Source organism: Canis lupus, chromosome 1 (assembly GCF_048164855.1).
Source record: "Canis lupus baileyi chromosome 1, mCanLup2.hap1, whole genome shotgun sequence".
NCBI classification, from domain to species: domain Eukaryota; kingdom Metazoa; phylum Chordata; class Mammalia; order Carnivora; family Canidae; genus Canis; species Canis lupus.
Genome location: NC_132838.1, coordinates 103,205,947 through 103,233,550, shown reverse-complemented (window position 1 = coordinate 103,233,550; position 27,604 = coordinate 103,205,947). Strand labels below are relative to the sequence as shown.

Below are 27,604 nucleotides of genomic sequence, written 5' to 3'. Positions count from 1 at the left end.
TTTCTCCCAGTCATCCTACTTCCCCTTCTTCTTCACTGGGATCCATTGGTTCATCATTCTCACCAAATACACCACATTCTCAGACCTCCCCTTCAAACCTCTCTTTAACAGGCTCATGTGCCATCATCTCCCTGATGTCCCTGTGTACAGTATGGGCTCCCAGGTTTTCCTACAAGTTTCCTATTTCTCGAGACCTCTTGTTCAGCTGAATATAGGTCTTTCCTATAGATATTCTCATTCTCATGGTCTGAGGAGTGGTGGGTGCCTTCAGTGGGAGTGGGTAAGGTTGTTAAAAGAAGAAATAGAGGCACATAATTTTTTGAAGGCTAGGAAGGAATTTCAGGGTCTTCTAAGAGTTCCTCAAGTCTCTGCTATTGACACTTGGGGCCAGATAATTTTTTGTTATCTTAAGCATATCAAAAGAATATACTCTTGAGAGAGTGCCCTGTGCATTCATAAAATGTTACCCTCTACCTACTAAATCCCAGCACCTCCCTCCCCCAAAAATATCTCCAAGTGCTGGCAAATATCCCTTGAATCCAAATATCCCAATGTTGCCCCTTTTAAGGGAAAAGAAATCGAGTAGCCTCCATGCATCAATATAGGAATGGATACTCTGCCCATTTTACCTGTGACTTAGAGATTCTGTGAGGGTGGTTATTAACTATAGAGCAAGACAGGAGGAGGATGTGGCCATAAATTGATGAAACCAGAGCCCATGTCTAAGGAAATGGCATTTGGGATCAAAGGGTAAGAGAAAGGTATCCTCAGGGTGGGGAGATATGATAGACCAAGGCCTCAGAACTCACACATGTCACCAAATGTTTCTGGTTAGGAGAGGCTGGTCTGATAGGCTCAGGAAATGAATACTAGTCTGAATTAACCAGCTAAGCTATGGGTTAGGTTCGTGGATACACAGAAAAAAAAAAAAACACAAAATACAGGAGCCTACAGGGAACCATGGGAGTGTTTTGTGCAGAGGATAGAACAGGGTCAGCTATGAGGCTTGGGGATACAGAGGTCAATCCATAACATGTATTAGGAAAGGCTGAAGAGGTCAGTATGATGGTCCAGTTAGGTTGCCATAATATCCGTGATGTGCAAGCTATGAGTGAAAGGATGCTAGCATCCATTAGATACTCCCTATCCCAAATGAACAGAGTCCTTGGACAAAAAACCAAATAGACATCAACAACTCCTTTATGGGGCATCACAGAGAAGACCCGTGACCCTCCTTCTCTACAGTCATAACCCCTATCTTCCTGCTCTTATGTTCCACACACTCCAAGCATGGTCTTTACACTCCCTACCTCATAGACACAACCAAGCCTTGAAGTTCTAATGGTGGGACCCATGGTTATGGCCATCTGGTCGACCCCCATCCTGATGACTGTGTGGTTTCTGGGTCTGTGGGAGGGGTGGGAGTGGCCTGTGGACAGCTCTGACCCGGAGCAACAGGGGTTTCTTTCTGCTGTGCCAATCTTCTGCCAGAATTCCCACCAGGAGTATTAGAATCACAGCTCCAAGGCATATCCGGACCAGATTGCCCTTGGTGTAGTGCTGGTGAGCAAGACCTGGAAGAATGAAGAGAGACAGGAGCAGGTGACAAAAGCCTATCTCCAGGACCCACTTCAAGGCGCATCTTGAGCTTCTCATAGCCATATCTCTCATTTGAGGTCCTATTATTCTCTGCTATCTAGAATGCCAGTCTCCTTCCTAGAGAGTTCCTCCCCTCCTCACCAAGGATCAGGGCTAGATAAGCCAAATTCTCTAAATATCACTTCCACACACCCTCATGGGCCCCTGATGCAACCCCTCCACACACACACACAGACACTACCTGGTTATTTGGCTAATTGCATTAAAAAAACTGTCATAAAGGGCAGATAAAGAGATGGAATTTCTCTTTCCCTGATCCTTTAGAAATTTTCAACCTCCCCACCTGATCTTATTGCCCAATTCTGAGTTCCAAGGGCTTATATTTACCCTCCCCTTAATATTTTATATACCAGGACCCAAAATCAGAGCTATAGCCTCTGCACAGGGGTGAGAATGAAGAGGGTCCAGAGAGGACCACTTACTCACCAGTTGGAGAGTCTGACCCCTTTGGAGAGACAGTGATAGTCCTAGAAGGCACTGGGAATCAAAAAGGAAAGTATAAAGGAGTAAGACCATCTCCTGTAACCCTGTTCCTGCCCCATCCCAAACACATGCCCTTGTGAGGCAGAATCCCATGACTATAAGAGGAGCATAAACTACAGAGTTGGGCATCTAGATTTGAACCCCAGATCTATCCCTAATTAGATGTGGGGCCTCTACCAAATGACTTAACATCTATGAGCCAGTTTTCCCATCTGTCAATGAAAATAATTATAATACATCACAGGTTAATGTGAAATTTAAATCAATAACAATAATAACAGCACAAGGCACAGTTCTTGACATATGATAAGCATCCCACACGTGGCAGCTTGCGTCTCATTCCGTAAGTACCTCCAGAGACTTACCAGGTGCTCAGCCAGCAGACAGGTGCATATTTTAATATACTGTGTAAATTGACATAACAGGCAGTCCATAGGACAGAGGAAGCTATACAACCCAGTGTCATAAAAGGCTTTCCTGAGAGACTGAGGCCATGAGGAAATAGAAGGAAAAACAGAGCAAGTGGCTTGGATGCAGAATCAGGAGAAGATGCCAAGGATCCAGGAGAGCTTCATCTGACTCTGTGTGGCTAAGATTTGCATGAGGAATGAAGACAAGAGGATCAACGGAGTCTGGGATGAGCAGTGGCTGATCTAAGGGCATTGGGCCTAAAAGCATTGAATATCAAGCTAAGAAATCCTGGCTACTATGACCCAGCAATTGCACTGCTGGGGATTTACTCCAAAGATACAGATGCAATGAAACGTCAGGACACCTGCACCCCAATGTTTATAGCAGCAATGTCCACAATAGCCAAACTGTGGAAGGAGCCTCGGTGTCCATCGAAAGATGAATGGATAAAGAAGATGTGGTTTATGTATACAATGGAATATTACTCAGCCATTAGAAATGACAAATACCCACCATTTTCTTCAATGTGGATGGAACTGGAGGGTATTATGCTGAGTGAAGTAAGTCAATCGGAGAAGGACAAACATTATATGTTCTCATTCATTTGGGGACTGTAAATAATAGTGAAAGGGAATATAAGGGAAGGGAGAAGAAATGTGTGGGAAATATCAGAAAGGGAGACAGAACATAAAGACTCCTAACTCTGGGAAACAAACTAGGGGTGGTGGAAGGGGAGGAGGGCGGGGGGTGGGGGTGAATGGGTGATGGGCACTGGGGGGGTACTTGATGGGATGAGCACTGGGTGTTATTCTGTATGTTGGTAAATTGAACACCAATAAAAAATAAACTTATTAAAAAAATGGAATATTACTCAGCCATTAGAAACGACAAATACCCACCATTTGCTTCGACGTGGATGGAACTGAAGGGTATTATGCTGAGTGAAATGAGTCAATCGGAGAAGGACAAACATTATATGTTCTCATTCATTTGGGGAATATAAATAATAGTGAAAGGGAATATAAGGGACGGGAGAAGAAATGTGTGGGAAATATCAGAAAGGGAGACAGAACATAAAGACTCCTAAATCTGGGAAGTGAACTAGGGGTGGTGGAAGGGGAGGAGGGCGGGGAGTGGGGGTGAATGGGTGATGGGCACTGAGGGGGGGCACTTGACGGGATGAGCACTGGTGGTATTCTGTATGTTGGTAAATTGAACACCAATAAAAAATAAATTTATTATTAAAAAAAGAAGATGTGGTATGCGTATACAATGGAATATTACTCAGCCATTAGAAACGACAAATACCCACCATTTGCTTCGATGGGGATGGAACTGGAGGGTATTATGCTCAGTGAAATAAGTCAATCAGAGAAGGACAAACATTATATGGTCTCATTCATTTGGGGAATATAAAAAATAGTGAAAGAGAATAAAGGGGAAAGGAGAAAAATGAGTGGGAAATATCAGAAAGGGAGACAGAACATGAGACTCCTAACTCTGGGAAACGAACTAGGGGTGGTGGAAGGGGAGGTGGGCGGGGGGTGGGGGTGACTGGGTGGCGGGCACTGAGGGGGGCACTTGATGGGATGAGTACTGGGTGTTATTCTATATGTTGGCAAGTTGAACACCAATAAAAAATAAATTTATAAAAAAAAAAAGAAACCCTGGCTATATCCTAAGGGTGACTGGCAACCCAGAAGTATTTTGAACAGAGGATGGCAAAGAATCTCATCAGGGTTTTAGAATTTGCTGGCATCAGGAATCGAGCAGAAAGCTAGAGTCAGGTGGACCCAGTCGAGATATCAGAACTATCCTCAAGGGATCTGCAAGGTTTTCTGTCTTGAGGAAAATTGATACTTTTCTAAGAAAAGGAAGGGGAAAGAGAGCTACAACATGAGGGAAGTATGTTGCACAGAACTGCAGGAGTAAGAGGAAGCAGTGAGCAATGGGGGACAAAGCTTACACACATGCATCAGAGCAAAGTCAGAATAGCAGCGTGTAGGAATGAGCAATGGTCTTCCCCATCAGCCCCTTGGCTCCACCATCTTTGAAATGGCACATTATCCAAAAACCTTATCTGTCTGCACACTCAGAGCCCACCTCCATCCCATCCTTGATCCTCAAACCAAGGACTTTATTTGGAAGAGTCAAGTTATCTCCTGAAGCAGACTTAAAGCCTACGGCCTTAGATGATGAAAGAGAAATCTATCTACATACTCCTTTCTACTGGGTTCCGAGTGCCTGATTACTCACCAATTGTGGAGCTCTTGTTGAGGTGCAAGTTGCTCTGTTTTCTGGAGGCTTCTGGGAATTCTAAGCAAGAGGGTAATGAGAACATGGATAACATCAGATCTTCCCAGTGAGTCCCTACTCTGCATACCCTTTCTGAGCTGTCTGGGCTTCCCAGAACCCCTTTCTCTGGCACACACTGCATGAACACTGAGGAGAGAAAAAAGCAGAGGGCTATAAGACATGTTCTCTTCTATCTCTCAGTGGGTGCATAAGAAATGAATCCATTCATCCACTGATGGACATTACATTATCTCCTTTTTGGGGCTACTATGAATAATGTTGCCATGAACATTTATGTACACATTTTTATGAACATGCATTTTTTAATTTCTTAATTTGGGGGGAGCATATAGCTACAAGTGGAATAGCTGAGTCCTGTGATAATTTTATGATATGGTCATAGGATATTCTTTTGAGGAAATGCTGAACTGTTTTCCACAGCAGCAACATGATGTTTCATTCCCATCAACAATGTGTGGGGGTTCCAATTTCCCCACATCCTCAACAATACCTGTTGTTGTACTTAATTATTACTATTATTATTATTATTATTATTATTATTATTGCCATTCTGGTGGGTGTGATGAATTTCATGGTTTGTGACATATCTAAATTTAAAAAATAAGTAGAGGTGCCTTGGTGGTTCAGTTGGTTAAGCATCTACCTTCAGCTCAGATGACGATCCCATGGTAATGGATTGAGCCCTGAATCCAAGCCCCTGCTCAGTGGGGACTCTATCTCCCTCTCCATCTCCCTCTGTGATCTCTCTGGCTCTCATTCTCAAAGTGAATCAGTATATCTGTACAAGCTCAGTGGTTTATGCCATCTTCTGAGTGTAAGAGGCTCCCCTCCTTATTAAGGCCATTTTCTTATCCAGGGACTGCCCTGGTTACATGGACACCAAAACATTTCCTAAAAACCTTCAACCTATAAATATGTAGCTCCTATCAAGAGTGGGGACTATCTTGGTGGGCCTTTTTATGGTAAAACCAGCTCATCAAAGCCTACCTATCTGTGGTATAATAAGAGCTTGCATATTATTTGTTCTCTGTTATTTCTCTTCCTGTAAGTCTCATTTATAAATTTTGTTTGAGGAGCACCTGGATGTCTCAGTCCATTAAGTATCCACCTCTTGGTTTCCATCAGGTGATGATCTCAGGGTTATGATATTGAGCCCTGTGTGGATCCACACTGACCAGGAAGCCTGCTTAAGATTCTCTCTCTCCCTCTGCCCCTACCCACATCACATGCATGCACTTTCTCTTCTCTCACTCTCTCAAAAATAATAATAAATAAATAAATTTTTGTTTTGAATTTAGATTAAACATGAGATGGTACATGTAAACCGTGGAATACCACTCAGCCAAAAAAGGAATACATTATCGATACACACAATAACTTGTATGGATCTCAAGGGCATTGCGCTGAATGAGAAAACACAATCTCAAAAAACACGCTAGGTGAATCTTTCCACTGATATATATAACACTGTGAAAATGACAAAATTAAATAAAGAACAATTAATACTTGTCAGGAGGTAGGAACTGTAGGAGTGGAGAGGGTAGATGTAACTATAAAGGGGTATCCTGAGGGTAATGCTCATGGGGATGGAGTAGTGGACGAAAGTAGTGGTTACATGGATCTACACGTGATAAATTGCCATGAAACTAAATACAGAAGATAGCAGAAGAGTAGAGATCCTCAACTCACCTGGTCCCACCAACTTACCTAGATAACTTTCAAAACATCCTGAACACCTACAAATTCTACCTGAGATTTAAAAAGAGAACAGCTCGAATGCTACAGAGAGAAGGGTTTTCACTTCTAGCAAGGTAGGAAGGCGGAAAAATACATACATACATAAATACATAAATAAATAAGAATCAAGTGGGGGAGGGGCACCATGAAGAGCCAGGCTAAAGTAAACCTGGGCAGCCAAAGCTTCCAGGACAGGAGGACAGGAAAGCCCAGCCCTGGAGAAGCAGAAATTTTAAAAATCTGCGCTGGATTCTTCCCAGACAGAAACGTGTTTAGCAGGAAAATCGGACAGAATTACAAGAGAAGCAGTGAAGCCTTCAGTTTCCCAGAGCCACTAATAGCACTGCGCCCAGGGAAAGTGCACCACAAAATATGGACTGATCTCGGTAAAGACCTGGAGCGTACAGCCCACCCGACGTTTGGGAGAAGCCACTTGGTTAGGTGGGCAGCTCCAGACGGAGGTGTCTGTGCCCTGCTGCCTTCGGGAGCCACGCACCCCGGGAGCGGGATTCCAGCAGCACAGGCCCTGACCCCAGGGCACAAAGCCGACAAAGCCCATGATCCTGTGTTCCCCCAGGGACAGGTGGAAGCGAGGAGGGCACAGGACATCGAGAACTCTCCTGTCACTGGGTGCCCTGCAAGCTGTGCCAAGATCAGAGCACCCGCGCCAGCCCCTGGAGCATCTAGGCCAGTGTGGACTGGGAGGTGGACCTCATTAGTTACTAGTCCTCATTAGTTACTAGTGAGGAGCTGACTAGTTAGTTACTAGTGAGGAGCTGACTCCAGAGCTGGAAATCTGGCTGCTGCCGTTGTTTTTTCCTCCTTGTTTCACCATGTGCCTGGGAGAGACGGGGTCACCAGGGAACAAAGACCTCAAGGATAAACATCTCCCACTGAGCCAGGCATCTCCACGCAGGCACACATGCCTAAGAATCAGCACAGCAGACCCCTCCCCCAGAAGACCAGCTGGAAGAACAGGGGAAGAGCAAGTTCTTCACCAAGCAGCTCTGGAAAGCTCCAGGGGAAGTTGAGGGATTTATAGTATATAGAACTAGAGTACCCTTCCTTTTTCCTCCTTTTCCAGTACAACTCATTTTTATATCAGTCTAAATATTTCCAATATTTTTTTCTTTTCCCACCTTAACTGCAATATTTTACCACCTCTTCATTTTTAAGTTTCTTCCTTTTTGACTTTCATATTTCTACAATTACATGTCTTAAATATCTTTCCCACTTCTAGATTCCCTTCAACATACTCAATTTAATTTTGGGAAATATACGAGATATGGCTTTTTGTTTTGTGTTTTTGTTTTCTCTGCCTCATCTGGTTCTACAATGCTGGAAGTTAATACCTTCTAAAACATGACCGCATGCACCCAGAAACAAGTGGTATACCATGCTGGTTCATTCTGTGAGATTATATTCTCTCTTCATTCCCATTCTGCCCCCCTCTTTTATCTCCTATATGTTTTGGTGGTCAATGTTGGGGCTTCCTAAAAGTATTGCTGGTTTATACACATTTGGAACTGAGCATCTTCTAACAAACAGAACTTAATACACACAGAACCAAGAGAATCACCCTCTAGGACCTGTCAGGTAGACTACATTCTCCCTCCACTACAACTTCTCCACCACCACCATCTCCCAGTCTCCTTTTTTTTCTTTTTTTTTTTCTCTTTACTTTGGTCTTTTTTTTTTCTCTCTCTCTCTTCTTTTTTTACGACTTCTTTGGGATTCTTGTCCTTTTTTTTTTTTTTACTACTGTGTTTTAAAATTTCTTTTTCACCTTAGTGGTCCTGTTGTTTTATTTTGTCCTGATCTCCGTTTTCATTTTCTGGTCTTTGACCTTGTCAGAATCATCTAGGGTGAAATTTAGTTAGCTTGTGCTTGATATTCTTGACTCAGCCAGGTCATACAGTCACTCTGCACTGAGCAAAATGACTTGTGGTGAATTCTTCCTTCTAAAGAAAGAAGCAGAAACAGTACTCTCTGCCACAGAGTTACAGAATTTGGATTACAATTTGATGTCAGAAAGCCAATTCAGAACCACAACTATAGCTACTGATGGCTCTGGAAAAAAGCATAAAGGATTCTAGAGACTTCATGACTACAGAAGTTTGATCTAATCAGGCCAAAATTAAAAATCAATTAAATGAGATGCAACCCAAACTGGAGGTCCTAACGATGAGGGTTAATGAGGTGGAGGAAAGTGCGAGCAACACAGAAGACAAGTTGATGGCAAGGAGGGAAGCTAAAGAAAAAAGAGAGAACCAATTAAGAGACCAAGAGGAAAGGTTAAGGGAAATAAATGACAGCCTCAGAAGAAAGAATCTACTTATAATTGGGGTTCCAGGAAATGCCAAGAGGGCCACAGGGCCAGAAAGCGCATTTGAACAAATCATAGCTGAGAAATTCCCTAATTTGGGGAGGGAAACAGGCATGCAGATCCAGGAGATAGGTCCTCCCCCCAACAAATCAATAAAAACCATTCAACACATCGACATTTAATAGTGAAACTTGCAAATTCCAAAGATAAAGAGAAAATCTTTAAAGCAGTGAGAGATAAGAGATTCTTAACTTATATGGGAGAAATATCAGATTAACAGCAGACCTCTCCTCAGAGGAATCCCTTTCCCAATGGTTTGTCACTCAGAGCTGTAGCCTCACAGTGCTTGCTTTGGCAACACATATATGGAGTTGCAGCCTTGTTATGGTCAGTTCTGGTATCTTGGTGCCTTTGGCATTTTATCTGTTAAAATGTTTGAATATTATCCCTGAACATAAATGCTCTTTTCATTTGGGAAGAAAAAGAAAACAGTAGACCTCTCCACAGAGACCTGGCAGGTCAGAAAGGGCTGGCAGGATATATTCAAGGTACTAAATGAGAAAAACATGCAACCAAGAATACTATATCCACCAAGGCTCTCATTCAGAATAGAAGGAGAGATAAAGAGATTCCAGGATAGGCAGAAACTGAAAGGATATGTGACTACCAAACCAGCTCTGCAAGAACTATTAAGGGGGACCCTGTAAAAGAAAGAGGAAGCCCAAAGAAATAATCCACAAAAACAGGGACTGAATAGGTATTACAAAGACATTAAATTCATATCTTTCAATAGTTACTCTGAAAAAAAAATAGTTACTCTGAATGTGAATGGGCTAAATGATCCCATCAAAAGATGCAGGGCTTCAGACTGGATAAAAAAGCAAGACCCGCGGGATCCCTGGGTGGCGCAGCGGTTTGGCGCCTGCCTTTGGCCCAGGGCGCGATCCCGGAGACCCGGAATGGAATCCCACGTCGGGCTCCCGGTGCATGGAGCCTGCTTCTCCCTCTGCCTGTGTCTCTGCCTCTCTCTCTCTCTCTCTCTCTCTCTCTCTCTGTGTGTGTGTGACTATCATAAATAAATAAAAATTTAAAAAAAGCAAGACCCATCTATTTGCTGTCTACAGGAGACTCAATTAGACCTAAGGACACCTCCAGCCTGAAAATGAAAGGTTGGAGAACCATTTACCATTCAAATGGTCCTCACAAGAAAGCTGGGGTAGCAATCCTCATATCAGATGAATTAAAGTTTATCCCAAAGACTATAGTGGGAGATGAAGAGGGACACTATATCATACTTAAAGGGTCTATCCAACAAGAAGACCTAACAATCATGAGTATTTATGCCCCTAATGTGGGAGCTGCCAAGTATAGCAATCAACTAATAACCAAAATAAAGGCATACTTAGATAATAATACACTAATAGTAGGAGACTTCAACATGGCACTTTCTGCAAATGACAGATATTCTAGTACAACATCACCAAAGAAACAAAGGCTTTAAATGATACACTGAAGCAGATGATTTCACAGTTATATACAGAACTTTGCATCTGAACGCAACTGAATACACATTGTTCTCAACTTCACATGGAACATTCTCCAGAATAGACAGGGTCACAAGTCAGGTCTCAACTGATACCGAAAGATTGGGATTGTCCCCTGCATATTTCAGACCACATTGCTTTGAAACTAGAACTCAATCACAAGAGGAAATTTGGAAGAAATTCAAGCACTTGAAGGTTAAAGAGCATCTTACTAAAAGATGAATGAGTCAACCAAGAAATTAGAGAAGAATTAAAAAGTTTCATGGAAACTAATGAAAATGTAGATACAGCCATTCAAAATATTTGGGATATGGCTAAATCATTCCTAAGAGGGAAATACATCGCAATACAAGCATCCCTCAAAAATTGGAAAAAACTCAAATACACAAGCTGACCTCGTAGCTAAAGGAACTGGAGAAGGAACAGCAAATAAAATTTACACCAAGCAGAAGAACAGAGATAATAAGGATTCGAGCAGAACTCAATGAAAATGAGACAGGAAGAACTGTAGAACAGATCAACCAAACCAAGAGTTGGTCTTTAAAAGAATTAGAAAGATAGATAAGCCATTAACCGCTTTATTTAAAAGAAAAAAGACTCAAATTAATAAAATCATGAATGAAAGAGGAGAGATCACAACCAATACCAAGGAAATACAAACGATTTTAAAAACGTATTATGAGCAACTATATGCCCATATATTATGCAATCTAGAAGAAATGGAAGCATTTCTGAAAAACTACAAACTACCAAACTGGAACAGAAAAAATTGAAAACATGAACAGGCCAATAACCAGGGAGGAAATTGAAGCAGTCATCAAAAACCTCCCAAGACACAAAAGTCCAGGGCCAGATGGCTTCCCAGAGAATTCTTTCAAACATTTAAAGAAGAAACCATACCTATTCTACTAAAGCTGTTCGGAAAGATAGAAAGGGATGAAATACTTCCAAACTCGTTCTATGAGGCCAGCATCACCTTAATTCCAAAACCAGACAAATACCCCACCAAAAAGGAGAATTATAGGCCAATATCCCTGGTGAACACAGCTGCAAAAATTCTCAACAAGATACTAGCCAGTAGGATCCAACAGTACATTAAGAAGATTATTCACCATCACCAAGTGGGATTTATCCCCGGGATGCAAGGCTGGTTCAACACTCGTAAAGCAATCAATGTGATAGATCATATCAACAAGAGAAAAAACAAGAACGATTTGATCCTCTCAATAGATGCAGAGAAAGCAGTTGACAAAATACAGCATCCATTCCTGATCAAAACTCTTCAGAGTGTAGGGATAGAGGGAACATTCTTCAGCATCTTAAAATCAAAGGCATTCAAATTGACAAAGAAGAAGTCAAACTCTCTCTCTTCTCAGATAACATAATACTATACCTAGAAAACCCAAAGACTCCACCCCAAGATTGCTAGAACTCATACAGCAATTCGGCAGTGTGGCAGGATACAAAATCAATGCCCAGAAATCAATGGCATTTTTATACACTAACAATGAGACTGAAGAAAGAGAAATTAAGGAGTCAATCCCATTTACAATTGCACCAAAAAGCATACCTAGGAATAAACCTAACCAAAGAGGTAAAGGATCTATACCCTAAAAACTACAGAACACTTCTGAAAGAGATTGAAGAAGACACAAAGAGATGGAAAAATATTCCATGCTCATGGATTGGAAGAATTAACATTGTGAAAATATCAATGTTAAAAAAAATTAAAAATTAAAAAAAGAAAATATCAATGTTACCCAGGGAAATTTACACATTTAATGCAATCCCTATCAAAATACCATTGGCTTTCTTCAGAGTGTTGGAACAAATCATCTTCAGATTTTTGTGGAATCAGAGAATACCCTGAATAGCCAGGGCAATATTAAAAAAGAAAACCAGAGCCAGGGGAATCACAATGCCAGATTTCAGGTTGTACTACAAAGCTGTGGTCATCAAGACAGTGTGGTACTGGGGATCCCTGGGTGGCGCAGCGGTTTGGCACCTGCCTTTGGCCCAGGGCGCAATCCTGGAGACCCGGGATCAAATCCCACATCGGGCTCCCAGTGCATGGAGCCTGCTTCTCCCTCTGCCTGTGTCTCTGCCTCTCTCTCTTTCTCTCTCTGTGACTATCATAAATAAATAAACATTTAAAAATTTTTTTAAAAAAAGACAGTGTGGTACTGGCACAGAAACAGACACATAGATCAATGGAACAGAATAGAGAATCCAGAAGTCGACCCTCAACTTTATGGTCAACTAATATTCGACAAAACAGGAAATACTATCCACTGGAAAAATGACAGTCTCTTCAATAAATGGTGCTGGGAAAATTGGACAGCCACATGCAGAAGAATGAAACTAGACCATTCTCTTACACCATACACAATGATAAACTCAAAACGGATGAAAGATCTTAATGTGAGACAAGAATCCATCAAAATCTTAAAAGAGAACACAGACAACACCCTTTTTGAATTGGGTCACAGCAACTTCTTGCAAGATACATCTATGAAGGCAAGGAAACAAATCCAACAGTGAACTATTGCAAGATACATCTATGAAGGCAAGGAAACAAATCCAACAGTGAACTATTGAGACTTAATCAAGATAAAAAGCTTCTGCACAGCAAAAGAAACAGTCAACAAAACTAAAAGACAACCTACAGAATGGGAGAAGATATTTGCAAATGACGTATCAGATAAAGGGCTAGTTTCCAAGATCTATAAAGAACTTACTAAACTCAACAGCAAAGAAACAAACAATCCAATCATGAAATGGGCAAAAGAGATGATCTGAAATCTCACAGAGGAAGACAGACATGGCCAACAAGTACAAGAGAAAATGCTCCGCATCACTGGCCATCAAGGAAATACAAATATAACCACAATGAGATGCCACATCACACCAGTGAGAATGGGGAAAATTAACAAGGCAGGAAACTACAAATGTTGGAGAAGATGTGTAGAAAGGGGAGCCCTCTTGCACTGTTGGTGGGAATGTGAACTGGTGAAGCCACTCTGGAGAACTGTGTGGAGTTAAAAATAGATCTGCTCTATGACCCAGCAATTGCACTGCTGGGGATTTACCCCAAAGATAAAATGCAATGAAACACCAGGACACCTGCACCCTGATGTTTATAGCAGCAATGTCCACAGTAGCCAAACTGTCGAAGGAGCCTTGGTGTCCATCGAAAGATGAATGGATAAAGATGTGGTCTATGTATACAATGGAATATTACTCAGCCATTAGAAATGACAAATACCCACCATTGTTTCGACTTGGATGGAACTGGAGGGTATTATGCTGAGTGAAATAAGTCAATCAGAGAAGGACAAACACTATATGGTCTCATTCATTTGGGGAATATAAAAAATAGTGAAAGGGAATAAAGGGGAAAGGAGAGAAAATGAGTGGGAAATATCAGTGAGGATGACAGACATGAGAGACTCCTAGCTCTGGGAAGTGAACAAGGCTGGTGGAATCGGAGGTGGGTGGGGAGTTGGGGTGACTGGATGACGGGCACCGGAGGGGCACATGACGGAATGATCACTGGGTGATATGCTATATGTTGGCAAATTGAACTCCAATAAAAATGGGGTGGTGGAAAGGGATTTGGTGGGGGATTGGGGTGACTGCATGATGGGCACTGAGGGGGTCCCTGAGGGGAGCACTTGATGGGATGAGCACTGAGTGTTATGCTGTATGTTGGCAAATAGAACTCCAATAAAAAATATACAATGAAATAAATAAAATAAAATGGGTAAAGTCTTCAAAAAATAAATAAATAAAATAAAATTCCAATGAGAATTACATGCACACACATGTGGGTGCATGCATACACATACACACATATAGTGTGCCTCATTTAGCATGACAGCCCCCATACTGCCCTCAGCCACACATGTCTGCACATTCTTGTCCAACTTGGCTCTTTTCAACATGCTTCTGTTCCTTTGGATTTGGGTCTACCCTGAGACAGGGAGTGTTAGAGATGCCACAGATCAATGCCCAATTTCTTAAGGCACAGGCTGGTATCAACACATGAAATCAACTGAGATGCCTTGAAGATGGGAGAAAATGATGGCTCACACAAAATTTTGTGCAGTCCTTCTCAAAGTGACATCCCCAGATCAGCAGCATCAGTGTCACCTGGAAACTTGTTAAAAATAAACATCACTGGACCCCACCGCATACCTTCTGAATCAGGAATTATTGGGATCCAGAGTCTCAGCCACCCCCCCCCAATGTTTTTAGAGCCACTGGCCAATGGAATCAGAGACTCAAAAATAGAGTCCAGGAATCTACAATCTTATAAGTGACTCAGATTATTCTTTTCCACATTAGGCATTATAAACCATGCCCCTAAGGCTGGATAGAAATGGGGATGTAGGGCAGCATAGTAATGTCTAATATTTATACCCACCTTATTTACAGGCAGAAATCAGTGATTTTTTAAATAAATTAAATTTGTGAAAGAGACAAGTGAATTAAATTGAGAAATCTGGATAAAAGGGGAAAAGAAAAAAAGGGTCTATGGGTCTATATCCCAGACACCAGGATGAACCCTCCAGAATTTACCTGTCACAGAGGAAGGTGGTTCTCTGGATAACAAACCGGGGGTCACAGAAGTCCCTGGGAAATCAGAAAAAAAGAGAATTCTGTGCTCTCTGGGCTATGGGTCCTGGGCAAATAATAAAGCATTTCTGCGACCCACTTTCCTCACCTAGAAAATGAATCCAAAGAAGCTCACATCGTAGACTGTCATGGGTGTTAAATAGCACACCTAGCACATTCTGGAACTAATTAATAATGACAGGCTTTATAGCTGCCTCCCTGCTTTTCGAACCTCAGCTCTGCCCTTTTCTAGATCTCTGTGACCTGCACCTTACATTGCCCCTAGTAGCAAAACTGGCTCTTAAATCCTAGAAAGCAGATAAGGAGGCAGAAGCTGGGAGATACATGCATGGAGAAAGGGTGATGCCCATGTAAGAAAACACAGCCCTTTTCTGCCCCCACCACCTTACCAACCTCCTTTCACCCCAGGACATTTGCTCATACAGTTCTGCACACCTGCAACTCATCCCACTACTCCACCCAACTGGTTACCTCTTATTCTGCCCTAAGATATAGGTCCTGGGATCCGGTCCTGCATCGTGCTCGCTGCTCAGTGGGGTGTCTGCTTCTCCCTCTGCCCCTCACCCTGCTTGTGCTCTCTCTTGCTCCCTCTCTGTGTCTCTCAAATAAATAGATAAAATCTTTGAGATATATATATATATATATATATCATATTGATATATATATATAATCACTATGTTGTACACCTGAAACTAATACAACATTGTATGTCAATTAGTCTTCAACTCAAAAAGGAGGGAAAGCAAGATACTGACGTATCTGAGGCAGACTGGGTGAGGGTGGAGCATCGGGTCAAGTGATGATGGGTGAAGGAGGGGTTTGATGAGGAGTGAGGAGGGAGTGCTATGGGCTTTGGGCAAAGGTATGAAATTATCTGATTTTAACCTTTTCTTTTTTAAGATTTTATTTATTTATTCATAAGAGACACAGAGAGAGAGGCAGAGACATAGGCAGAGGGAGAAGCAGGTTCCCCATGGGGAGCCCAATATAGGACTCGATCCTGGAACTGGGGGATCATCACCTGAACCAAAGGCAGACTCAACCTCTGAGCCACCCAGGTGCCCTGATTTTAACCTTTTTTAAAAGGATTTCTCTTGCCGTAGTTTTGCAAACGTTCTAAAGGGGCGCAAAGGTATCAAGTCTTATAAACTCCAACCAGTAGATAACTGAGTCCTGAAGATTAATGCACAACACTATATTACAAACTCGAAAGTTGCTAAAAGACCAGATATTTAGTGTTCTCACCACAAAAAAGCAATGGCAATTAATGTGATGTGGTGGAGGTGTTAGCTAATGCAATAATGGTAATTGTGTTGAAATATATAAATGTATCAAATCAACATGGGCTACATCTTAAATTTATACAATGCCATGTGTCAATTATACCTCAATTAATTTTCTTTTTATTTAAATTCAATTTGCCAACATACAATATAACACCAAGTGCTCATCCCATCAAGTGCCCTCCTTAGTGCCTGTCACCCAGTTACCCCATCCGCCCACCCGCCTCCCCTTCTGCAACCCTTTGTTTGTTTCCCAGAATTAGGAGTCTCTAATGGTTTGTCTACCTCTCTAATTCTTCCCACTCGGTTACCCTCCTTTCCCTTATAATCCCTTTCACTATTCCTTATTTTCCACATATGAGTGAAACCATATGATGATTGTCCTTTAAAAAATTAAAAGGGATTTACCCCAAAGATACTGATGCAGTGAAACACCGGAACACCTGCATCCCAACATTTATAGCAGTAATGTCCACAATAGCCAAACTGTGGAAGGAGCCTCGGTGTCCATCAAAAGATTAATGGATAAAGAAGATGTGGTTATATGTATACAATGGAATATTCCTTAACCATTAGAAATGACAAATACCCACCATTTGCTTCAACGTGGATGGAACTGGAGGGTATTATGCTGAGTGAAATAAGTCAATCGGAAAAGGACAGTCATTATATGGTCTTGTTCATTTGGGGAATATAAAAAATAACGAAAGGGAATAAAGGGGAAAGGAGAGAAAATGAGTGAAAATATCACTGAGGGTGACAAAACATGAGAGACGCCTAACTCTGGGAAATGAACAAGGAGTAATGAAAGGGGAGGTGGGCGGGGGGTGGGGGTGACTAGGTGACGGGCACTGAGGGGGGCACTTGGCAAGATGAGCATTGGGTGTTATGCTATATGTTGGCAAATTGAACTCCAATAAAAAAACTTAAAAGAAAATATCAGTGAGGATGACAGAACATGAGAGACTCCTAACTGGGAAACGAACAAGGGGTAGTGGAAAGGGAGGTGTGTGGGGGGTTGGGGTGACTAGGTGACAGGCCCTGAGGGGGGCACTTGACATGATGAGCACTGGGTGATATGCTATATGTTAGCAAATTGAACTCCAATTTTAAGAAAAGGGCAAGGGTGGATACAGAGAGACCAGTATGGAGTAACCCAGTTCTAGGTGATGGATGGTAGAGCCATGGAGAGAAGTTGTCAGATTGGGGACAGGTTTCTAAGATGTAGGAAGCATGAGGTAGGCAAAGACACCAAGGTTTATGAGAAAATGCCCCTGAGTATTATAGCAGAAAATGTGTCTTTTTTTTATTTTCTTTTTTTTTTAATTTATTTTTTATTGGTGTTCAATTTACTAACATACAGAATAACCCCCAGTGCCCGTCACCCATTCACTCCCACCCCCCGCCCTCCTCCCCTTCTACCACCCCTAAGTGTACGCTAAATGTACCATCTCAAACATTTAAGCGTACAGTTCAGTAGTACAAAGTACATTCACATTGTTGTGCAAGAAATCTCAAAACTTTTTCATCTGCAAAACTGAAATTCTGTGCCTATTTAAAGCTAATTTCCCTTCTCCCCTTCCCCAGCCATTAGCAACCCCCTCTCTGCTCTCTGCCTCTATAATTTTGAGTGCTTTCAAATGCCTCATATGAGTGGAATCAGACAGTAGATGTCCTTTTGTGACCAGCTTATTTTATATATTGTAACGTCCTACAGGTTCATCCATACTGTAGGACACAACAGGATTGCCTTCCTTTTAGGGCTGCATAAAATTCCATTGTGTATATGCACTACATTTTCTCAGTGAACTGTGCTGTCCTCTTTTGAAAGACGTATGCTTTAAGAATGACAGGATGAGCACTGGGTGTTATTCTGTATGTTGGCAAATTGAACACCAATAAAAAATAAATTTATTATTTAAAAAAAGAATGAAAGATTGATACCACTACCATTTGAACAAACCTCAAAAACATTAGCTAAGTCAAAGAAGCTGGTCACAAAAGACTCCATATATGTGAAATTCCCCAAAGAGGCAATTTTTTTAAGATTTATTTATTTATTCATAAGAGACACAGAGAGAGAGAGGCAGAGACACAGGCAGAGGGAGAAGCAGGCTCCCTGCAGGGAGCCCAAGGCAGGACTCGATCCCAAATCCTGGGACCATCCCCTGAGCCAAAGGCAGATGCTCAATTACCAAGCCACCCAGGCATTCACCCCAAAGAGGCAAGTTTATAGAAATAGAAGGTAGTTTGTGGTTAAATGGAAAATGGCTGCAAACAGGCACTAGACATCCTTCGGAGGTGATGGAAGTGGGCTGAGTTGTGGTGATGGTTGCACAATTCTTTGAACTCACTAAAAACCATGAACACTTAAAGTGGCTAACCTTGTAGGTATAGAAACCTTTATACCTAAATAAAAGTTGCTTTGAAAACAAAGAATGGATGGGGCACCTGGGTGTCTCAGTTGTTGAGCATCTGCCTTTGGCTCAGGTGATGATCCCGGGGTCCTGGGATCAAGTCTCGCATCAGGTTCCCCACAGGGAATCTGCTTCTCCCTTTGCCTATGTCTCTGCCTCTCTCTATATATATGTCTCTCATGAACCAATAAATAAAATCTTAACAAAAATAAAAAATAAAAACAAAGAATGGAAGGCAATTTCTAGTGAATAATGACCTCACTAGCTAGATTTCAATGAAAAAAGTCTGAATACAAGGACATTTTCATTTTACCCTGTACTGTATTAATCCACTGAAGACCAAAAGGATAAGAATTTTCCATTTGCTAGTGGTTAGAGTTGTTAGTTTTTTGTATATTGAGGCATGTCGGTTTTTTAAATATTTTATTTATTTACTTTAGAGAGAGCACATGTGAGCAGAGGGTAGGGGAAAAGTGGGAGGGAGAGGAAGAGGGAAAGAAGCTTGAGCAGCCTCCATGCTGAGCATAGAGCCCCACGCAGGGCTCCATCTCATGACCCTGAGATCATGATCTGAGCCAAAACCAAGAGTCCAATTAACCTGGTGCCTCTATTAAGGCATTTTAAATAATTCAGTTGTGGGGGCACCTGGGTGGCTCAGTCAGAAGAGTATGCAACTCTTGATCTCAGGGTCATGAGTTCAAGCCCCACAATGGGTGTAGAGATTATAAAAAATAAATAAATAAACTTTGCAGCCCCAGTGTGATGCAGTGGGTTGCTCCAACTCTTAGTTTCAGCTCAGGTCATGATCAGATCAGGCTCCACATGAGGTTCCATGCTCAGCACAGAGTCTGCTAAAGTTTCTCCCTTCCTCTCCCTCTGCCTTTCCCTGTTCTCTCTCTTATAAATAAATAAATATTAAAAAAATAAAATAAAATACACTGAGGGGGGCACTTGATGGGATGAGCACTCGGTGTTATGCTATATGTTGGCAAATCGAACTTCAACAAAAATATATTTAAAAAAAAAGAAATTGGGGAAGAAAACTAAGAAATAATCAATCAAAATAAAATAAAATAATCTTTAATTCAGTTGCTTCAGTACTTGTGAAGGCACATAACAGTAAAAAACAGTTAACAGAAAACATCAACAATGGTTTTTAAATTACATCAGTTGATATAAAGGATTTAGCAGCAAGCTTTGTTGTAGAGATACTTTGTACTTAGACTACTACAAATAAGAAAGACTGAATGTGTGTTGGTGGTAAAAAGAGAGTCAAAGTTTCCTTCCTATTATGGCATTTTTAAAGTAATTTCTATAAATTTTTTGCTGCTTTTTGTTTGTTTGAAAACCTAGACAAGACACAAAACATTATCCCTGGTATTAAGAATTATTTCTTCTAAGAACACCTGAGTGGCTCAGTGGTTGAGCATCTGCCTTCGGCCCAGGGCATAATCCCGGAGTGCCGGAATCGAGTCCCACATCGGGCTCCCTGCATGGAGCCTGCTTCTCCTTCTGCCTGTGTTTCTGCCTCTCTCTGTGTCTCTCATGAATAAATAATTAAATACTTTTAAAAGAATTATTTTTTCTAATGTATATACTCTGTAGTAGACAGAATAAGAGCCTCCCAAATATGCTCATGTCCTAATCTGCAGGCCTGTGAATATGGCATCTTACATGGTAAATGGGACTTTGCAGTTGTGCTTAAGGATGTGGAGGTGGAAAAAGTATCCAGAATTATCCAGGTGGCCCCAGTGTGATCACAGGGTCCTTAAATGTGGAAGCATGAGGCAGGGCAGTAGAAGAGTCTGAGACAGAGACCAAGATGCCACACTGCTGGCTTTCATGATAAAGAAAGGGACCATGGGAGCCAAGAGATGCAGGCACCTCTAAAAACTGAAAAAGGCACTGGACAGATTCTCCCCTGGAACCTCTAGAAAGAACATAACCCAGCTGACACCTTTGTTTTGTCCCAGTGAGACCCATTTGTCACCTGACCTCCAGAAATGTAAGATAATAATACATTTATGGTTTTTTAAGCCAGTGCATTAGTGGTGATTTGTGACAGCAGCACTAAGAAATGATAAATACACCCTCCAAAGCCTCAGGCTTCTCCTCGCCTCCCACCCCCTTCACACCTGTTGGCCCCTCCCCTGGAACTTCCACCAGAGTATGCAAGAGCTGAAGAAGAAAGGCTTGGACTGCATCTCCCTCACCTGTTACCACAAGCTCCAGGGGGTCGCTGGGGGCTGACCACAGGTACGGGAACTTGCTGGAAAAGCTATAGCATCGGTAGATCCCACTGTGGGCAACAGTCACTGCGGTGATGGGGAAATTGGCCCAGTACTGTTCTGCAGATTGCTTGTGGGGCTCAGTGTCCCCCTCCTTGTACAGAGCGAATTGGTCAAAACTGTATTTACTCTGACATCGTAGAGTGACATCCCCTCCTTGGGACACAGCCAGGCTGGGCTGGGCTGAGAGTGAGGGCTTAGCATAAACTCCTGGTTGAAAAGAGAGCTCTGGTGTTAAAGACCATGGAAAGTGTGTTGACCATGGGGGTAGGAAGATTCCCCCCACCTCCTAAGAGCTAGGAAACTCTTCAGGTATATCCCTTCTAGAGAACCCACTCACCCTGCTACCAACTCACAAAAGGGTTAAAGGGAGCATGACCAAGATCATATCACAGTTCCCAGGCTCAAATCGCTTAGGGGCTGTGTGATCCTGGAGATAAACCTACCCCTCTATCTGTGTGCCTCAGTGTTCTTTACTGAATGAAACAACTAACAGAGTTGCCTAATGCATAGGGAGCTCCCAAACTATGATGGTAGTAACAAAATAGCTTAATATTTTAATGCAATTTTTAAACCAAAATTAATGCAAATAATTCATAGTGAACAAAATATGAAGTTTTTAAAGATTTTATTTATTTGAGAGCGAGTGAGAGTATGAGTTGGGGTGGCAGAAGGGAGAGAAGCAGACTCTCCACTGAGCAGGGAGCCCCCCTCAACTGGGCTCAAACCCAGGACCCTATCCCAGGACCCTAGGATCATGACCTGAACTGAAGGCAGAAGCTTAACCAACTGAGCCACCCAGGTGCCCCAAAACATCAAGATTTTAAACAAAAAGAGACTCCAACTGTGCCTAGCAGAGACGCAGAAGGCTCAAAACACTTTTATGTATTTTTATGGTTAATTTTTCCACACTATTGATTCAAATTCAGGACTTGTGACTCTGAGTTACTTACTACACATTGCTGTAAGTAGTGTGAGCTGTGTACATAATCACGCGGAGGCCAGTGCAGTTTGAGCCTGGACTTCACATTTGACAATGGATGTACTATCAAATAAAGTTTTTGTGTATTAAAAAAATTTTCCAGGATCCCTGGGTGGCGCAGCGGTTTGGCGCCTGCCTTTGGCCCAGGGCGTGATCCTGGAGACCCGGGATCGAGTCCCACATCGGGCTGCCGGTGCATGGAGACTGCTTCTCCCTCTGCCTGTGTCTCTGCTCCTCTCTCTCATTCTGTGTGACTATCATAAATAAATTAAAAAAATAAAAATAAATAAAAATAAAAAAATTTTCCAGGCTATTAACAGTTGAAAAAATTGAAAAACTTTAAAGTAGGCTATTAAAACTCACAAATTATTTTAAGTTTAAATATTTATTTATACAAAAAAAATACTTTTTAAAGAATTTATTATCCTTTTAATTCTCCTGACTTTAGGGAAACAAATTCATCAATGATATTTTCAAAATCTGTTCAGAAAATTACCATTTAAAAATGCTTTAGAGGGACACTGGGTGGCTCAGCAGTTGGGCGTCTGTCTTTGGCTCAGGACATGATCCCAGTCCAGGGATCAAGTCCCACAATGGGCTCTCTGCGAGCCCCTGTCTACTTCTCCCTATGTCTATGTCTCTGCTTCTCTCTGTGTTTCTCAGGAATAAATAAACAAAATCCTTTAAAAAATAAAATTAAATTAAATTAAATTAAATTAAATTAAATAAATAAAAATGCATTAGAAATAAAAGCATAAGCTGAGAACACTTTATTCCACCAAAAAAATAAAAATAAACAATAATGCATTAGAACGTGGATAGAGGGTATACATGTTGCCTTTTGCATAAGGCTTAAGTATGGCTTGAAAGGACACTGCCAGGTTCTGTCTTTACTTAAAATGTTTTGCGGGACCTGGGTGGCTCAGTTGGTTAAGCAACTGCTTTCAGTTCAGGTCATGATCCTGGGGTCCTGAATCAGCTCGGGTTCCAGCTTCCTGCTCAGAGGGGAGTCTGCTTCTCCCTCTCTTCTTTCTCTCAAATAAATAAATAAAATCTTCTTTTAAAAAAAGTATGATGCTTTGTTCAGTGTGGATGTTTTCGCATTGATTTTGATTGTTTTGGAAAGGTATTGCATTGACATATTCCTTATGTGAATCACTGTGGATTTTGCCACCTCCCCTAAACATAGCTCCCCACCCTAACCCCAGCCTCCCAGGACTCGGGGTTCGCTGTCATCATCATCCCCCTCTTCACCCTCCTGGAGCCCTGAGGCCACAGGTGGCCCCCTCCCATGCCCTTCCAGGTACCAGTGGCCACCAGCTCCAGCTGGTTGCTGGGGGGAGACCAGAGGGTCCCGTTCTGGTAGGAGCAGCGGTAACACCCAGCGAAACTTTCCTCCATGGTCTTGATGAAGAGGACAGGCCGATCCTGGTATTTCCGGGACCTCAGCTTCTCCAGGCGGTACAAGTCCACGTCTGGAGGCCCCTGGCAGCGGATGGTCACCTGCGTCTTCAGGGGTGCTAGGGAGCTAGGCAGAGCCTGGAGGGAGGGCTTGGGCAGGGTACCTGGAAGGGAAGCAGAATTTCCAAACAGACCTCCTCCTGGGTGCTCCCCTCCTCCCACCCTCCTGGCCCTTGTGCAGGCACCCAGATCCAGAGGATTCCAGGGGAAGGACTCACCAAGCTGTGCTTGCACCACCTGCCCCAGACACAGCCCTGAGCAGAGAAGAAAAGCACCACCTGCTAGCATCTCCTGGAGGCCACACTTCTGCACGCAGAGCAGGTAATGCCACATCTTCAGGCAGTCACTTTCTTCTGTCCTCATTTGCTTAAGGACACACACTCACATAATTTGAGTGCCAGAAGAAGCCAGCCACAGAAGGCCACATATTGTATGATTCCATTTATCTGAAACATGCTCACTAGGTAAATCTGCTCAGACATGGAGAGATTAGTGGTTGCCAGAAACTGGGGGGTGGGTGGCAGGGGCATTGAGGAGTGATTTTCATGGGCATGATTTCCTTTTAGACTGGTGACAGTGCCTTAGAATGAGATAGAAGTGATGGTTGTATGCATTGTGAATGTACTAAATGTCATTAATGATAAAGTTTATGTTGAGTTTGTTATTTTATTACAATTTTTAAAAAGCCAGTCACGAATTCCTTGCCCCTCCTCCCCATGCACACACTGGTTGACAACTGTAAAGGGAATTATCTCCTCTCTGGAAAGGGGGCTGTGTGCAGGATGTGGTCTTTATTTTTTTTCTCAGCTTTATCAAGATATAATTGATATACGATACATAACATTGTGTAAATTTAAGGTGTAGGTGTTGATTTAATACATTTATATATCACAAAATGATTACCACCACAACATTAGCTAATACTTCCATCCTTCTGTCACATAATTACCATTTCTTTTTTGTGGTGAGAACATTTAGAATGTTCAACAACAAGGTGTTCTTGGCTATAATCACCATGCTGTGCAGTAGGTCCAGATAGGCTCTCTTGCATTGTATCATGTCTAGAGATCACTGGCTGTCTTAATCATGAATTTCCCATTGTTTTAATTTTTTGTTTAAATCAATACCCTGCAATTATTATGATTGTGCAAACATTATTCACAACTCAGGAGTGTAGTATTGAAAAAAAAAAAAAGGAGTGTAGTATTGCACCTGTATATTTTTCCTAATTATTTTCCCTAGAAGCAATATTTGTCCAGTTTAGTGCCTCTGCATAGTTTTTCCTCGACCCTGTGTCTAATTCTTTCCGCACTTCTAAATAGCCTCCCCATGTACTTTTGCACACCTATCAAACCACATAATCTATAGACTCCATTTTCTGCCTTGCAGGTAACTTTGCCGCATTTTGCCTTCTACCTTCTCTACATTGACCAAAGCTTTTCTTCTTTCAAGCTGAACTTTTTTTTGTTCAACTTTTTTGTTGTGTTGGTAGCATTCCCCATTTTAGCCTTGCTAGGATTGCCAGATTTAGCAAATAAAAACATAGGACTCCCACTTAAATATGAATTTCCGATAAACAATGAATTTTTTTGTATAGTATGACCCATGAAATATAATGGTATATACTTAGACTTTAAAAATTATTTGTTGTTTATCTGAAATTAAATTTCACTGAGCATGCTGTACTTTACCTGGTATGCGTACCCAAGCTCTACCCACATCTTTGTCCGCTGCCCAACACAACCCCACCTTGGTCCTTTTGTGGGTTTCTACTCCAAACTTCTAACAGGACCAGAAATACTCCCAGCACCCTTCTGAGCACTTCTATATGGACTCTGAATCACCACAGTACTACTGGTTAGAGACCATGATTAGTCCCATTTCATAATCGGGCCATGGAGATGAGACAGTATCCTGTCCACCATCCTACAGCTGGGAAGAGGTAGACTCAGACACCAGCCACATATTTTAGTTACCAACAATGTGAACTTGGCACTAAACTCAAATAAACTTAGTTTATTTGATCTCTAGATGTGTGACCTAAACAAGTTTCTTTTTTCTTTTTTTTTTTTATTTATGATAGTCACACAGAGAGAGAGAGAGAGAGAGAGAAAGGCAGAGACACAAGCAGAGGGAGAAGCAGGCTCCATGCACCGGGAGCCTGACGTGGGATTCGATCCCGGGTCTCCAGGATCGTGCCCTGAGCCAAAGACAGGCGCCAAACCACTGCGCCACCCAGGGATCCCCCTAAACAAGTTTCTAAACTGCCTCTGAGCCTCAGCCTTCTCATCTGTAAAATGGGGGTATTGAGAGGGCCTACCTTGTCAGTATCTAGCCCACAGTAAGTGCCACATGAGTGTGTGTTAATGACTGACTGACAGGCGGTTTGTGCTCGTGGTTTGTTTTCTTATCCACATAATACAGCTGTTCCTTCCTGCTTGGCCTTGGAGCTTCTGTCCTTTTAGCAATAAGGCTCTCCTGAATAAGGAAACTGTGCACAAGACCTGCAGGAGCAGGCAATAAAAAAACACATAATCCTACCACCAATCTCATTCTGAGAGACTCTTACTCCAGCCTTATGGAAGTATAAGTGGCAAAGAAAAACTGTCTATCTAGGGTATCTGACATGATGATTTGATAGATGTACACACTGTCAAATGATCACCACAATCAACCTAATTAACTCATCTTCCACCTTGCATAGATTGATTTGGTTTGGTTTGGTTTGATGAAAATGCTTAAGATCTACTCTCCCAGTAAATTTCAAGTATATTCTGTAGTATTATTGCCTATAGTCACTGTGCTGTGCATTAGATCCCCAGAGTTTATTCATCTTATAACTAGAAGCTTGTACTCTGTCCACCTATCTCCCTGTTTTTCCCCTCCCCTAGCCCCTGGCAACCACCAGTCTACTCTCTGCCTTAGTGAGTTTGACTTTTTTAGATTCCACATATAAGTGAGATCATGCAGCATTTTCTTTCCTTGTCTGGCTTATTTCACTTAGCATAATGCCCTCAAGGAACATTCGTGTTGTTGCAAATGGCAGGATTATTTTCTCCAGGGCCATCAGGTTTGCTGACAAATCTATAATCTACTCCTGATGTCACCAAGTCCACATAAAAAAAACTTAAATAGGGATGCATGGGTGGCTCAGCGGTTGAGTACCTGCCTTTGACTCAGGGTGCAATCCCATAGTCCTGGGATTGAGTCCCACATAGGCTCCCTGCATGGAGCCTGCTTCTCCCTCTGCCTATTTCTCTGCCTCTCTCTGTGTGTCTCATGAATAAATAAATAACATCTTTTTTAAAAATTAAATGAATAAAAAATAAATTAATTAATTAATTAATTAAATGAATAAATAAATAAATAATTTTTTTAAAAAACACAGTGTATAGAGACAAAGTTGTAGCCAAAACTGGAAGACCTATTTATTTCCTGACCTAGCCAAGAAGGGAATAGAACATAATAACAGACAAACACCACCTCCCAGGTCCCAGTTTTCCCAACCAAGAAATGAAGGGGCCCTCAGAGGTCACCAATTGCCCTGAAATTCATTTCTGAAGAGAAACCAGAGTATTGCTGAAATTCATTTCTGATGCAATTTTTTAAACATTCTTAGTCTCATAGCCTACTGCCTGTCCCTCAGCATTTCCCAGATCAATCCTCAGTACTCACCAAGACACAGAAGGGCAGGCAGGGATGGGGCCATGGTTCTTCAGCCCATCCAAAGCTCTGTAACCCAGGAGGGAAGCTGCAGGGGCTGGAGCAGAGACATCGGATGTGATGAGGATGCAGAGCCCTCTCCTCCCTTCCTGGATCTGCCTGGCTTTTCCTAAGTGAGGATCATCAAGCTGGAGCCATGCCCTCAGTAGAGTGACTTGCACACAAGTTCACAGAAGCTCATTTATCTTCTGTCACCAGCCTAGAGCCACACCATGTCTGCATCTTCAGGCATGGAGTAGGAATATTATCTGATGGATCTCATTAACAGGAACAGTTTCATGGAGCTTTCCTTTGGAGGGGTGACATTTGAGATTATACCTGGTGATGAGAAATATT

At 42.1% G+C, this 27,604-nt stretch overlaps 1 protein-coding gene across 4 annotated transcripts; it reads right to left on the bottom strand.

Moving 5' to 3' along the window:
- Window positions 1–1,182: 1,182 nt before the first annotated feature.
- Window positions 1,183–27,404, bottom strand: GP6 (glycoprotein VI platelet). 4 transcript variants are annotated; one of them, XM_072843846.1, is made up of 8 exons: window positions 27,221–27,404; window positions 23,764–23,799; window positions 23,392–23,649; window positions 21,028–21,312; window positions 15,058–15,111; window positions 4,810–4,869; window positions 2,086–2,136; window positions 1,183–1,574 (listed from the first exon to the last, which is right to left on the bottom strand). In XM_072843846.1, exons 1-8 carry the CDS (start codon window positions 27,252–27,254, stop codon window positions 1,339–1,341), a joined length of 1,014 nt encoding a protein of 337 aa, XP_072699947.1. In that variant the 5' UTR covers window positions 27,255–27,404; the 3' UTR covers window positions 1,183–1,338. The 4 variants fall into 4 exon arrangements, with proteins under 4 accessions (XP_072699947.1, XP_072699927.1, XP_072699937.1 ...); XM_072843826.1 differs by having other exon boundaries at window positions 23,764–24,015; window positions 27,221–27,401; XM_072843836.1 differs by having other exon boundaries at window positions 23,764–23,991; window positions 27,221–27,401.
- Window positions 27,405–27,604: the final 200 nt, after the last annotated feature.